Raw genomic sequence first — 16028 nt, 5'->3', positions numbered from 1 at the left:
CTATGCACAAAGCTAAGCATCAGCTGTAATGTTGTAAAACACGCAGCCATTCTATTCATGTTCAGAAACATGTTCTCTCACGATGAATGTTGCTTTTCAAGGTTGGGGCTAAGCCCCTTACTTCCTGTGAAGGATAATGCTGATGTAGCACACAGAAGACATCTGTGGCAAGAGTTGTGGCAAAATGTTCTAGTCTGAGCACCCCCCAGAAGCACTGTTGAGGCTCTAAGTAATATATTCATACATTTTTACTGTAATAATTTTCAGCTACAAAAAATTCACAGGGAAAAAATTCAGTTCAAACACAAAATGTGTATTTTAACAGTGAAATACTGTGTGCATAGTGTATGTGGTGTACGTTAATGTGTATAAAGTGTATGTACTACAGCGAGGGACTAAGCACCTACATTTTTACACTTACCTTGTGTTAATGTGACGTGACAATAAACCAAGTTTGACTGGGTTCATTTCACATTCATTAGATTTCTGTAACCACTTCATCCAGTTCAGGGTCATAGTTGTCCAACCAACATGAGTTTTAGGATTGAGAGGAAACTGGAGCACCAGGAGGTCACCCATTCAGACACAGGGAGAACACACCAAAATATAATCTGTGTAACAGACTATAGATGAATGACAGGAGGACAGCTTCTTTTTATTGTAGCTTTATTCTTCACTTACATTTTCATATAAAATGTGTATGTTTTGTCTCCTCTTTAGGCAACAGTTAGCGTAAGAGTCACTCCGGCAGCTATGAACTCCAACCTCGGTCTTTCGTGATTAAGCACCTCACACATGCTTACACTCTCTCAAGTACACACTCAAAAAGCAAAATCATGGTGTGGGTTGGACTTCATTTAGTGCAGTGGTCCCAAACTGGAACGTGCCAAAAAGAAGGTAAGCAGGAATATAATGAACATTACAGCAGGTGAAAGCCCAATGTTCACTCTTAGGCCATGCTAAACATTTTTGCTTTTAAAATACAATTATGAATCATTATTATTATTATTTTTACCTGCTATTTGACCCCCTTAAGCCAGCTTTGAGACCACTGCTTTGGTGGTGCAAATCTTTTTTTTTTATGTTATTTTTTAACACATTAAGACAACAAATAAACATACAAAGGCCAAAATAAGAACACTCTCACACTCTCTCTCTCACACACACACACACATTTAACAGACTGACCCCCAGTGCACAGCGTTTTGGTCCATAGCAGGCCCATAATCCACCTTTTTGTATGATTCGTCTGTTACAGGCTGTTGCTTCTGCTACAGATACACGCTACGGGAGGAATGGGGTGGTATGAATGTGTGCAAGACTAAAACTAGGCTAAAAAGAGTGTACACAAGGAGTCGGCACATTGACCAGTCGGGTATACAAAGACAAGGTACACATAAACAAAAAAACAATAATCATTTTATAAAAAGAGGACCCAAAAAGAAAAAAAAAAAAAACAAATCTCTTCATTTCCACACACACGGTGACAATATAAAGCAAAAGATTTAAACTCTTCTGATTATTCGTTTGCAAAAACAGTTCTTATTGCAGCCTTTACCTAAAATGTAATGCTTGTCTCGTTACAGCGATGGGGAAACTGGTGGGTGCCAATAATTAAGAACAGTACTGAATGAATTTCTCGCATCATTGTCTTTAAAAGAACAGTCACTATTAGGAATGAAGTGACACCGAGTTATATCTGTAACTGTAAATAAAAAGCAGCGTAAGCACGAGGAGCTGTCCTTTTCTCTACGATGTCAGTGACCAAGAAAACAACTCTATTAGTGTGAAAATGTAAACCTAAAAACAGCACCTTTGTGAAATATGACAACATCATATCAACAGAAGTTTAACCACACTTCCTTATAGGGGGAAAAAAAACAATAAAAATACTTTCACATACTCTCACTCCCATTTTTTACTCTTTGCAAAGCACACTCCTCCAGGACACACTCACAGAGGACATTTTCTTTTTTTTTTTCTAATTATTTCATGTGCACATAATTTAACATCACATTATTTTTATACTACTTCAAAGACACCTCTTATTAAATTTGACCAAAAGTATTTTCTCTCTTCTGTAATCAATGCAGGACAGAAAGGTAACAAAAACGCCTTTTTAGAAGCTATCAGAATCAAGAAATGGAAGTTCAAAGAGCCAAATGCATGAGATAACGAAGATGATTATGTAACTAAACATATTGAGACACAGACGCCACATGTCTAACGTACATTAAATCCTCTGCTTGTTTGCAGCACTGAGAGGATTTGGAGATGTGTAAATGTACAGTGTAAGAAGTTAAAGCACGACAGGCACAGTGCGCTGAAATTCACCCCGTTATCGAACAGACGCAAACGTTAAAACTGCACCTATCAGGACAGTTCAGATGGATTCCAAGCTGTGTCTGTGCGCCAACTGAACCTGCGTTTCTATTTAACGCTGCTTAACATATGGAGCTACTACAAAGAAAATCGTCATTAATCTGCAAAGGCCCAATGTGCAAATAAATATGAGTGGAATCTCATTTACCAAAATCACCTCCATGATTGAAAATGTTTCCAATCATACATTGTCCTTGCCCTTGCCTCTAGGCGTTTTTAATAAAGAAATCCTTGTGGTCAACGGGTGGTAAACAGGGCAAACTTAAACAAGCAAAGATTAAAACAACACAAACAAATATAAACTGTTTTAAGGGTCATTCCATGACAAAGCACTGGCAGTCATTACAGATCTGAGAACTAATGTATGAGGGAATGGGGGGGATAAAAGTCAAATAAAGAGAAAACAAGAATAGGCATAATTTTGGGTGGGGTACTTTGGGGACGTGTCCACTTTCTGAAAGTGCCCACTAGGAATGGCCTCTAAACACCAGAGGGCGCGCCCGAGTTAGTCCTCAAAGAATGGGAAGAAATGGTGCTAAACGGCTCAAAACTCAAATAAAAAATGTCTAACCCTTTGTCCAGTATCGTATTTTAATGTTGAAAAGTAGAATTATGTATCTCACTAAAAAATCTCACATGTATATTTCCATTTTTCCACGGTTAACGGGTTTTTATTAGACGTGCTAGCATTAATGCTAAAGATACACACTCACTGACGGCATCAGATGAGGCACTTTTATAGTCTAATACCTGGAGTTTAAAATGATAAATAAATAAATACATAAAATGACAGTGGTGCTCAATTATTTTGTTGTTGTTCTGAGGAAATGTGGGCATTTATCAGGATTAAAATAACCAGTCATTTATAAATTAGTTTTGCTAATTCATTTTGGACTCATTCAGGAGTGCCCTCTTATTTGTCAAAACCGGAAGACGTTCTCAAGTGGAAAGGTGTTCTGACGAGTTGTGGTACCTTGTCGAAATGTGCTGCCATAGTGTACTTTTATACGTACAGTTGTTTAAATAAAACAGTGCTCCCTACAGAAGTATAAGCAGAAAATATGCACGGCCCAAATCTCCTTATTAAAGAAATTATGATTATTACAGTGCTAATGAATGCTTATATATATATTTTTTTACATTTAATTCACCGTGAACAGGTTTGGAACAGTCAAGAAAACAATAACAGTGAACTAAGATTGTGTAATGCACAGGAGATAAACATGAAAAAAAAATTGGGTCTGAACATGTACAAAGCTCTAAAGTAGCACATTTCTACAAGGAAGCACAAAAACACCGGCTCTACATAAAGAGGCTCTGGTGGTATCGACTTTTTTTTTTTTTTTTTTACATACCGTCTCAAAATATTAATGTGGTACACTGTACTGCACTTAGCCTCATATCTGTGAGCACAAGTTCAAGTGAACAGTTCACTGAGTGTTTGCGCTACACAGTTCAGCTTAGCAAAGCCAGAAAGACCACACAGACATGCTTTGACAATTAAAAAAAACTTGTGTCTGAGAGAACAAGGTACAGCAACTGGTGCTGGACGAACAGGAAAGTTTAAAAAAAAAGTAGGTGAAATAAGACGTGTTCTGCACTGTTTAAAAGAGTAATTAGCAGCTAGGCTTAACGTGAGCTAACCAGGTAAAAACTACAGCACAGACTGTTTTTCTGCAAGCTCAAATAACACAGTTTTAGAGGCTAAAGCCTCATATCTATGATCATATCAACGTCGACTGAGGAAACTTCAGAGTGTTTTGTCTGTTTTCAGTGTCCTTCCTCTCTTAAAGCTGCAGTCGGTGGACTTGTGTTTTTCCTCATCTGTTTTCAAAGTGTGACACTGAAAGTGTACTCAGACTATATTATAATCGAACGCTCTGCTACAGAACCCTGTGAACACAGCAATAAGATCATGAAGAGTGTATCTGGTGTATCTCCTTTCAAAGTTATAGTGCACTTTCTGCAGTGCAAAGCCCAGAGTAGCAATGAGAGAGACTGTATTCTACTAGGTTAGTGAAGGCAAAATATTTTGTAGTGGAACGGAGGTTTAAGAGGCAGCTGGATTGAATACAATACACAGTCTGCATTCTCATCCCCAGCACTTTTCATAGCGAATGCTCACCCATGGAAACAAATGCCTAAATTGTAAATAAAAGTGCAGAAATATCACTGATAATTGCCAGCAGAATGCTGCAACATTTTTTAATGAAATGATCCGGATCCGTTTATGTCTTTACCCAGAAGGACCACGTATGTAGGTCCCAAAATGCGTGCAGAACCAAGCTGAGTAAGGACTTTTGTAAAGATAAGTCTGAATATGGCTGCAGTGGGGGAACTCCAGGAGCAGAGTGCTATTTTTAGCGCTGGAAAGCCTGAATAAAAGGTGGAGCATTGTATTTATCGATAGCCTACATTTAGTAAAACAGAATAGCCTTATCTCAAAACCACAAACTTTACACCTACCCCACAAACGAATATTCTAATATTCAGGTTCAGCCTACAGTATGATTATAAAACTTCAGAAGACTTTCATGAAGAGAGAAATGTGCAATTCTAGAAATTCCTCTATTCTAGAGATATTTTAACACTGCCTTATCTGCTTCTGAACACATGTATTCTTCACATCAAGTGAACAGTTTCACAACCAAATGCTCAAGCTGATTTTTTTTGTCAAGTTTGAGAACACTTGGAATTATCAGGACCAGAAGATCACAGTAATACAGTAAAACTGTTTCTCAAAACTGACCATTAGCTCTGAGATCTGTGATGAGTGGCATCCAAAGCTCTGTTCCATAGGTTGGTTGACAAGAATGACCCTTGCGCAAACTACTTGCACATTCATTCAACCTCCTCACCAGTTTGCCTTGGGGGGAGAAAAAAAAAAAGAAAAAAATCGAATCAAGTTTTCAACGTGCATAAAACAAGCCATTACCTCTCAGAACCTTTTGCTTGCTCCTTAGCAAACACTCAATACAGTACATGAAACCCAAGTATTTCCAGGATTGTTATATCTATTCGAGGGGAGGGATCTATCAGAGGCCCTGGTTCAGTTTCACTGCGTAGTCCGACATCCAACAAACCGGCGATGGCTCAGAGCACCACAATCTGTTGATATTCTAATGGACCTAGTGGATCGCTGGGCTACTGCATGGAAACTCAAGGCATTTGCAAAGTCCTCAACAAACCACGAGGCCATCCTTAACACGCTTGCTCCTCAAAAGAAAGGCCACATTTACCACCAGTACCAAACCCTGCACTGGAGACACAATAGGAATCACCTGTGAGTCAGCTCAGCTTCTACCCTCCCCCGCCTTCCATTTTCTTTTTAAGGTTTTTAAATAAATTATTATTTTACTTTTTTTTTCTTTTCAATAACTTATTTTCTTTTAACACAAAAACCTACTGTGATACAGTACATGCTTTTCTCCATTTAAAACAGATATGAACCAATGTCTGTAACTGTTCCTGTTTTTCTTTTTTTTTTTACATTTTATTTTATTTTATTTTTTTAAATCTAATGGATAACATCTCTCGCTCTATTGAATGGTTCTACCCTGTGAGGAGTAGGCCCTCTTCAACTCTAATGCAAAGCTTGTGCAAAACATCTGCAGTGTTGCTGGGCTTTAAACCTTTGGAGGAACCTGGATTGTCTCACCCTCCACTGGAAAGCGGGTCTCCTCCAGGCACTCTGTGGTGCTGGAATCCTGTATGGAGCAGGACTGGACCTGGACTTCTTCCTTGCTTTTAATGTCTGGACATGGGGAAGGAGAAGTGCTGGAGATTTCAGCCGGATCCTGCCTGCAGGTTTGGGGTTCGTGAAGTTTTTTCTCTGTTTCGTCTCCTTCTCCGGGCTCCTCCCCTTGCCCTTGGAGCGTCTCAAAAGTGGTCTCCACAGGGCTCAGCTGATAGTAGCGCAGAGAGCCTGACTCGTTCATCAGGTTCTGCTGAGCTGGGGCTTCTTCCTGGTTCTCTGTAATACAAAGCAAGGCAGTTCCTCCAGGGAAAGACCCTTGGAGGAGCATTCCTTCTACACCTTCCATTGCCGCGACACTCTCTATGGCCTCCATTTCAGTCTGGCTGTTTAACTCCCTGTTCAGAAGGCAAAGCCCTGGTTCAGGGTCCTGTACCTCCTCCACCTGCGCCTCCTCCCACTCCCTCCTCCTCTCCTGCTCCTCAGCGCTCTGGAGGTGAAGCACAGCAGTTTCGTTCTCACGCTCCAGGCTGTCGCACTGCTCCTCCAGAAGCTCCTGCTCGCTTTGCGCCTCCACCGTCTCCACCTCCACCTCAGAGTCCAGGGGAGAGAGGGAGAGAGGTGGGGAGGCTGAGGAGGCCGCCAGTTCCACCCCCTCGCCACCAGAGTCTTCTTCAACAGGCCTGGGTCCCAGCATCCGTCTCTTCTCCAGGTCCAGCTTCATGATGGTGTGTAAGTAATGGGTGCGTACGCGGAGAGGGTTGAATTCTATCCTGCCTGCAATGTTGCGGCAGCCATCTCGGGAACAGCCACAGGGGAAAGACATCCGGTCCACCTGGAGTAGAGAGAGGGAACGCAAGTTCAAAACCAGATACATCTATTTTAGTGCCATCGACAGATGTTCCTTGCGTTTTTACCCTTAAGGAGATGATACGCTGACCACATGTGGGTAATCAGTAATTACTATTAAACAAAAATGTAGTGTACGTGGTAAAAGCTAAGCTTTTATTTTCTTATTCAGGGAAGACATTCACCTTCCCTGAGGTGATTACAAAAGAAAACCCTCTGACCTGGCACTTGATCCCAGCCTGGCTGCAGCCGCACTGGTGTGGGTCACAGTAGAAGCGGCAGTCACAGCCACACTCCTCACGAGACAGTCGGATGGCTCGGAGCTCAGTCTTCTCACGGGCGTCGATGCGGGCGATTCCCGAGGCTCGCAAAAGAGCCCGCCGTCGCTTGGTGGGCAGAGGCTGCAGGAAGAAGCAGTCGTCCACTTCAACACCTTCCACGTCCAGATCATCATCAGACACATCGTCCAGGGTCAGCAGGTCAGCCTGGGCACACTCCACCGTCCCGTTCCGTGTCAGCTGGGGGAATGATATTAAACTTATTAAACCAGCTGAGGGAACGTTCTAATTCACAAATTTGACACAACGTCTGACACAGATCTTGGCAATGGACAATGGAAAATCAGGTAAAAACATATCTATTTTTAAATTCCCCTTGTCTGTTACTGCAAACTGCAGACATATAACACTGTGTGTGTGTCAGATTTAGGAAACCATTCCCTTAGAGACCTTCTTCCTCACCTTCAGCTTGCGAGCGTTCAGCTTCTCTTGGCGCAAGTGCTGGCGGAGAACGTGCTGATGGCTGCTCTCTTGCTCTCGGGCAAACTCCCCTAGGGTGTAGTGGCGTATAGCACAGTGATGCCGTGCCATGCCCAGTGAGCTGCCGCCCTGGCTCGGCACGCTGGTGAAGCCTTGGCGTCTGGAGAAGTAGTAGACCGTCACTGCGTCAAAGCGAACCCGCTTACGGCCCAGAGAGTTTTTATGTCTTCTTAAAATGGAGGTGGCTGAGGAGGAAATTTTGGAGAGAGGTGGTGGTTAATGGCTGTCTCTCAAGAGACATGCTGCAGTGCAGTGGCCTGTTTATCAAGGATCCTGGTCAAAGGATCTTAAAGAGAAACAGATGTTAGCAGCAAAATTAGACAAGAATATTTTGAATCTAGAGTAAAAATCTCTGTAAAGAACTGTAACTACTTTCTATATATTAAAGGAACACTAGATGAGATTATTTTGAAGCTAGAACTTAAACGTAAAAATTCTACCTAGTGTTCCTTTAAAATCCAGGCCTATTTTTATAAACAAAACCACCAAGAACTGGCTTTAAATCAGGTTGGTTGTCATATCAGCATCGCAGTGTTTGTTGGTCAACTGGATATAATCTCATTCTCTCTGCTGCCCAGGTTTCTGAGACAAACGTGTAATCAAGGGTTTAATTCTTCATGTTCTTATTCAGCTGAGTGTAACTTTGCCCCTGGGTGGACCCTTACGTGTGAGAGCGCTGGAGGGGGCATTGAGGCTGTCGCAGCTGTCCGCACTGTCGCTGCTAGAGATGTCATCGTCGGAGTCTTTGGGCGTGGAGCACGGCGAGCCGCTGTCCACTTCCTCGAATCTGCGTTTCAGGCTGAGAGCCGACACTGTCTCCATGGAAACACGAAGTTCTGAGGACGAGGCACATGCTTAGCTTAGCATACTGATGGACAGATGTGATCGAGATCAGACACTCAAGTCAGGTCAAAAGTGGAAGTTGAGATTATATAGTGCACTATTCATGAGTCCACTGTTGTGTCCTATCGTCTGAACACATAGAAGATTTTTTTAGTGCACTCAAACGATCCCAAAATGCACTGCAAAAAGTAGCGTACCACCCATGAACACTAGCAGACAGCAGATTACCATAACCCACTGGATTTTTTGGTAAAGAACCTGCATGGAAATGTCCATCTGTTCCCTTCAAAGCACTTTAGTTTTGAATGGAACAGGACTGGTGTTTTACTGCAGCGCTGGATCACAAAACCACACTTTTCTTTATTCCACAAGAGTGCAAAGCAGGGTAGAAATGAAAGACATAAAGAACATTAAAACATAAACTCATGGTGCCGGGTCTCTTGCGCAAACACGTCTCCAAAGAGAAGGAATCAATGGCTGACAGAGTTTAATATTTCCCTGATCCACATTTGAGCAGCTTCATATCGACACGAGCAACATACGATTGACAAAGAACCACTAAGAAATAAGCTCTTCTTGGGTTTGTTTTATAAAAATACAAAGTATAAATTTCCACACGTTATATTTGGTTTTAAATGAGTGACAGGAGCCTGGATTAAGACGTTTCACATTTCCCAATATTTTTCAAAACTGAAAATGCTTTGATATCTCCTAAACACCTCAGATTACAACTAAAACGCTTTGGAGCCAAGTCCACATATCATTCTCACATCTGATTCAGTGTGACTTTGACAGGAGTGGACCGACTGCTACTCAACACAGCCACATCCCCAGTTATAAGGGTGTAAACGCTTGTTTCACAGATTAAATGTCACATTAAATGTGGAAATATCTCTTAAATGTTATTTCACATCACAAAAACTTTATATCCACTGTATATTCATGTTTTATCACGTCTGTAGCTGCTGAAACTATGGAGTCTGAAAATGCCCAACCAATAGGTGCGTTAAAAAAAAAAAAAGCATGACACAACCCAAAAGACAAACTGCTGCTCTAAAATCCAAGGACAAATAATACAACTTATAAATGGCTTTGATTAGCAGAGTAAATTGATGCAGCTAGGTTTCTGGGCTTTTTTAATCACCAAAGACGCTCAAGTAGAGAAATGAAGCTCACTTTGGTTTACATGTGTTAAAGAAAGCAAGCAGAAGGAAGCTTCAACAACAAAACACTGATAAACAGTGGATAAAGTGGCAGTATCTGAGTGAACCTTACACTCGAGCTTCTCTGTCTTTTATGTACTTAAAGTAAATGTGATTTTACAGCCATTTATTTGTTATAACACGCTATGTTTATTTACACACAGCACTGGGGTAGCCATGAGGGGGTCAAAAGACCCAATACTTTGACCTTTTGACTTTGCGAGGTCCTCACCACCATCTGAGCACCTGTGCTCTACAGCAGGCTTCCAGAAAAGGTAACCTCAGCCCAGAACATGTGACGTGTTAACGTTTCACTCTAATAAATATTCCTGTAGAAAGAGGAAGGGGGGTTTATCTGTCTCACCAGAGCAACCACAGACCCTCGGCAGCGTTTCAGCATAGTGCAGTCCTACCTTCGTAATTTCCCAAATGTTGGTGTATAAGATATTCCTTCATCAAACAATGGCAAAAAAGTAAGTGTTGGCTAAAACAAAACTGCATTTTGTGTTTTGTTTTCATGCATGTACCCATTTAGCATTTAAATTGTTTTGTTGTTGTTGTCTGTTTAAAAACATTATCTAAGAAATGTAGGCTAAGTGCCTTTTTTATTTATTTATTTTTAAAAATTATACAATGATTATTTTCAAGTATTCTCTATATTTTTTCAAATAAACAAACAACCTGATTAATCCGTTATAAAACTAATAATTACTAGCAGCCTTCATGTTTTTTTTTTCTCTTTTCTTCTTATAATGACTGGCTAAATAATCATCACAGTACAAACAACACACACACACCTGCATTTCTGTTGATTTTTAGTTTACTACATCATTTGAACATAACAGTTAAATGTGTGCCAAATTCCATGATGAATGAACCAATAGAAATTCTCCAAAACTACTTGGAATATATATATATATATATGAGATTTAAGTTTTTCTTTGCACGGCAAAGACATGCTATATATGCACGAGTCTGTGTGTGTTTTTCCAAAATGATACCTGCCGCACTGCAAGGCCAGAATCTGGTTCATTCTGAGAACAAGTGAAGAAACTAAAACTAGCATCAATGAGATGAAAGGAAAACCAACCACAAAAAACAATATGAAAAACTGAATATCATCCTATACCTTCTCATTTCTGCATTTATTCCCTCTCTTCATCTCTCTCTCCTATGACAACCCTCTTGGAAATCGTCAATTCTGAAAATATTACCATGGCAACGGAAAAGGCGCAGCTTACAGAAAATGGCCTTGGGACAACTGTCCTCTCGTCTTTGGTTTCTTTTTTTGCCCCCCACCTCGCCTCCCCTCCCCTCACACACATCGACCCGGCCTTTTAAACAAGTCTGTGCAGGCGAGTTGTAGAGCTAGTCTGGCTGGACGAGTAGGGGTCAAGCAAGGCCATTTGAGCAGACCGCCTCCTTCGTCTGAGGGAACTGTGGGAGTCCCTTTGAGCTCTGCTCCACGGCTGATTTTCTTCATGATTAAGCGCTGGTTCTTCACTGGTCTCTGGCTTTCAGTGAAGGACACAGAGTGTAGCAGCGGCACAGGAAGAGGCCTTAAACTCAAATTAACTGTGGTTTTCTTTGAAAGGGAAATAAAGCCTACGCATTGTGAGACTAGCTGGGTGACAGTCTGATATACTGTTCTTGTTGTTGAAAGAGAAAACAGGCATCTCCAAAATAGTAACTGCACAGGAGAAGCCTTCAAATGAAAACTTTTAACATTTACTTGCACTGAAGTCATTTTGGGGAATTTCTATTGGTCCAATCATCATGAAATTTTCACAAAATATGAAGAACAGCTGCTGTGTTCAGAACAAAAAAAGAAGAAACACATTTTGTTTTATTTGACATAATATTTTGAATAAAATCTACAGAATTCATGCCTCAATTAGATTTTTAAAAAATGTAGATTACATCAGCTTCGTTAAATACTGTAAATGAAATAGAGCTAGTCTCAAATCTACCTGAACACACTGACGTATCCGCTCACACATCACCTCTGTCCAACAAAATCACATCTCCCATGTTCATGTTTGTTTTAGTTCACCGTCATTTGAACGCATCACCTGTCCTTCACACTGTGTGAAAAGCTCATGCTGCACAGACCAATAGAAATGCTCCAAATTCATTATTCTGTTTACCTTGACTTCCAATGAAAGTTAAGAACGGTCTTTCTTTCTCCTTCAACGTTACTATTTTGGAGAGATGTGTTGTCCTTTGGAAAGCAGTAACATGCTCACATCGCAAAACAATAACCAAAGACATCACGCCGACACGAACGAGAAAGATCTCAAAATGTCAAAGCGTATGACTTAATACCAGCAGTGAATAGGGAATAGAAGAACAGACACCGTATTAAGCGGGGCTGTCTGATTCAGTGCACTGGCTCAGCACAATGCCTCAAAGAGACAGAGTGCACTGCCTTTAAATGAACTGCAACCATAGAAACAGGAGATGCCCAGAACACAACGCTTGGCATCTCCTGCATCTCCTTATCAGCACCTTTTCTGTTCCATTTTTATTTTTTCCACATACTGAAATTGTTCTTAACATTATAACAGTAAATTATACACAAGAACATTTCACTAACGTCATCCATTAAAGAACAACGTGAACGTCTTTATTATATTACGTTTATTACATTGTACAGGCCACATATCAGCAGCAGAATAATTCTGTGGGTCTCCTCTCCTTTAAGAGCTTTAAATCCTTATTTACGTCTGGATCTAGTGCATCTAAACAAGCTACGCTTACTGTACATTTCTGCACTGTCATCTACAGCAAGCCACTTTCCAGATGCTTCTGTAAAACATTACAATGTAGTAAAATCGTAGTAAATATAAGCAACACCTCCCAAACTGCTCAAGCTCTTGGGGAGAAGGATAAAAGGCAGAGGTCTGAGACCATTGCTACATTTTCATAAGAAGCCAATGACTTCTATCCATAATTAGAGGAATTAGGAAGCTATGACAGATTATAGACTACAAATGAATGATCAGCTGCTCTGAGCGGCTAAAAGTGACCATCCTTTGGCGACTGAATGACTCATCCATTCATCTTGATTTGCCTTGTCATGACTTTCACACCAGAGAAGCTCAAAACCATTACAAACCCTCGGTCCCTCTCAGCAGGACAGCACTGTCATTCTGCAACAGCTAACACAGGCCACTCAAGTCAGCCCCGGTGCTCAATCTAGGGGCTGAGACACCGACGCTGCGCAGTACGGACCGCAGGAGAGAGACCTACACAGCGCAGTCGATGCCCAGGGGTCGTGGAATAACACGATGCCGCCACATTCGTCAACCTACATGTGAGATGAAGCACAGAAGTGGCATGGTTTAAAAGGCAAATGAGATCTCGACCGTCTGGCATAGAAACTAGGGGCTATAGTATAAAGCCATTACAGGAAACACATGAGTAACTCCAAACTACTGCATGGTAGGTCAATGTTTAAGGCATTTTTAGGTGAAGAAAAGACGGAGACTGTACTATACATAGTCTCAGACACACACTTCATGGCCTTTGGTCGTCCCCCCCCCCCCGACACATATCAGTCTGTCCTGAACAAATAACAGTATTTTCCTCTTGTTCTAAAGATGTAGCCATTTTATTTTCCTCTAAATGTAACTACAATACCCAACCTGGAGCTTTATTTTTGGACTGCTGCCTGCTCAACCCAACAGCTGAGTCCTGAATCAGGTCCAACATGGTGGCAGTGGACAAGTCCACACAAAAGCAGAGCTGTTTAGGCTCTTAAAAACGTATCCCAGGTTAAGAGTGCAGACCTGTGTGCTGTACAGGAGCTACAAAGGCTACATGAGGTCTATGACAAGGCAAATCCTGCGTGGCTGCTTCTTCTTTCTTCGACTGGGCTAATGTGGGGGGGGGGGGGGGACATAAAACCCCTTTTCAGAGTCTTTCTTACCTTGGGTGGAACGAGAGAGCCTTTAGCCTGGGAAGCCGTCGTTTTACGTGCGGTCTGGGGAGCTACTCCTTGCTATCTGGACTGTTTAGACTGTATTGTGGTCCACAAGGTTATCAGATGAGACACAAAGGCGACTATAGCACACAGAAAAAGAGCTCGACCGAGACGAAGCGCCGTGTATCGTTGTTAGTATTATTCCGTTTAACATTTAGGCGTCTTAAGCTGTAATATCTCGGCTATAACGAGGGCGTAGGCGCGATTTAAGCCGGGTTTCGGGCTGATTTGTGAGAGCCAAGTACCGTGAGGCTACGAATGAGTGTTTCCAGGCAATGGCTGCAAAGGCTGTAACAACTGGACGCAAGCAGTCATTCAGTCATTCACCTACATACGAAATCCATGACATTTGTTGTAGACCAGGCACCTAACCTCAAAAACAACAAGATGATGATGAAGCAGACTTCAGCGGCCAGCTTTTCTAAACTATGTCCAGAAACCAGAGCAAACCGAGGCCAACGTCCGAGTCCTTATTTCCCCTCCTCTAAAGGCTGCTGTTAGCACCGTCGTCCTAAAACAACGTAATGTGCCCTTAGTATCGTTACAGGAAGGTGTCGTTTTAAAGCAGCCGAGGCGAGTGTGTGGATTTCTTTCGGCCGCAGACCCCGCTGGGCCCCGCTCTGCCCCCCGCTCTCTCGCCGTGTAACAATAGAGTCAGGAATGCTACACACTACCCATATATACCTCATTGTGACGTCACCGGCCCGGTCCAGCGCTGCCTTCTGGGAAATGTAGTCCATACGCCTCCTTTGTCGACAGCGAAGAAAAACCAGGACATTTTTAGGTTACTTTCCTACAAAGAAACACTCACAGCCCCGAGTGTTTTCTTAAAACCCGACCTCGAATACCATTTAAACGTTTATCTTTTTGTGTTTTGTATGAACCCATAAAAATATCTCAGAACGCACATACTTCTTCAGGACGTTGTTTCCTGATAGGTCTCCTTGGAAACAGCGAATGTCATGGAGCTACAAAAAATATTCGACATTGTGTCTAATACTATGCCCTATTTAGTATACTTTGGGGTTTCTGCCATTTTGTAGTAGTGGACAGTCCAATTCAAACAATCCCACAATGCACCACACAAAGTAGTGCACAATCCATGTACACTAGTGGATAGCAGATAACCATAACACACTGTGTTGTCTGTTTAAAACAAATCTTGCATTACATAGTGTCCAAAATAATACCCTCATGGATTCAGTTCCCTGGTGGATTGTAATATCTATATGAATAGGGAGCCATTTCAGGCAGAGCATTTGTTAAACCTATAGGCTATAACACTTGCTAGTGTTTGGAGCCCTGTGGGTGACATCCCTTCCAAATAAATAAAATAATGAGGAAAAAAAGGCAAAAATGAGCCCTAGCTTTTATAATTTGAATTACAATATTCAGACACCACCTTGATTTTACAAGATTTATCAACAAAAACAAATTCTACAATCTCTAAAAGCTTCTCTATATACTATCGCCAAAATGGTGGTCTGAGGCCACACCCAAATTCATAGTGTCTGTTTCTCAATACCAAGACACAAACAAAAATAATAGACTTGCATTCTCCAGAATTGGATTTTCAGGTCATTCTCATTGAACAGATGCATCCTCATTTTTTTGGCTGGAGTGACAACAACATTTGGGTACTTTAACTTTTTTTTTTTGTTGGTAGGATGAATGCCACCAGAAGCATTTCTATATTAATTATATGAGTAAAAATGCTAATATGACTCACTGTCAGCACCCTACCTTTCAAGAACAACCAGTATTCAAGATAGTGGCTATTTATCAGTTAATTACCACAATGCAGGTTTAAAGAGATCTGGAAGATTGAAAATATTTATTAACATTTTATATAAGTGCAACTTACAGGTGAAGAAATAGATTGTATCTTGGTTATTCTCTAATAAGCCCTCATTGGGGTGGCTAGGTATAGACAGAATATTTAATACATTCAGACCACCAGGTGTCAGTATAATGGCTGTTTAATAATGTGAAGAATATCATGGGAAAAAATTACTTTTTGCTCCTTTAATAACGGTCAGGACGATCATTGCTATTCATTACATCATCATTAATTTTAGTATTACTTGAATTTTGAAAACTGCAATTTTGCTTTTTACTGTGTATTTGGTGGACTTTGTGAAAAAAATCAATTTAGAACAAGAAATTGTGTTTTTGTGTCGAGTTTTTTGTGAAAAATGTTTTATAGTCTGTGACATGCCTAAAGATAAATATATATATATATATGCAGCACACCA

At 41.1% G+C, this 16028-nt stretch overlaps 1 protein-coding gene across 1 annotated transcript; it reads right to left on the bottom strand.

The window, feature by feature from the left end:
* Positions 1–666: 666 nt before the first annotated feature.
* On the bottom strand, positions 667–14400 carry csrnp2 (cysteine-serine-rich nuclear protein 2). Its single transcript, XM_066671835.1, has 6 exons — positions 13720–14400; positions 8409–8579; positions 7666–7928; positions 7147–7443; positions 6041–6911; positions 667–5248 (listed from the first exon to the last, which is right to left on the bottom strand). The coding sequence occupies exons 2-6, from the start codon at positions 8563–8565 to the stop codon at positions 5121–5123; spliced, it is 1716 nt and encodes a 571-aa protein (XP_066527932.1). The 5' UTR covers positions 8566–8579; positions 13720–14400; the 3' UTR covers positions 667–5120.
* Between the last annotated feature and the right edge of the window lie 1628 nt (positions 14401–16028).

Source organism: Hoplias malabaricus, chromosome 5 (assembly GCF_029633855.1).
Source record: "Hoplias malabaricus isolate fHopMal1 chromosome 5, fHopMal1.hap1, whole genome shotgun sequence".
Classification (NCBI taxonomy): Eukaryota; Metazoa; Chordata; class Actinopteri; order Characiformes; family Erythrinidae; genus Hoplias; species Hoplias malabaricus.
Note: the sequence above shows the minus strand (reverse complement) of the source record. Positions and strands in the feature narration are given on the sequence as shown.

Bases quoted from the DNA above. Each gene is read 5' to 3' on its own strand.
- csrnp2 (XM_066671835.1), bottom strand. From the start codon at position 8,565: ATGGAGACAGTGTCGGCTCTCAGCCTGAAACGCAGATTCGAGGAAGTG. The intron at 7,929-8,408 runs GTAAGGGTCCAC...TTTCCTCCTCAG, and splicing joins CCCCTCCAGCGCTCTCACAC to CCACCTCCATTTTAAGAAGA. The intron at 7,444-7,665 runs GTGAGGAAGAAG...TCATTCCCCCAG, and splicing joins TGAACGCTCGCAAGCTGAAG to CTGACACGGAACGGGACGGT.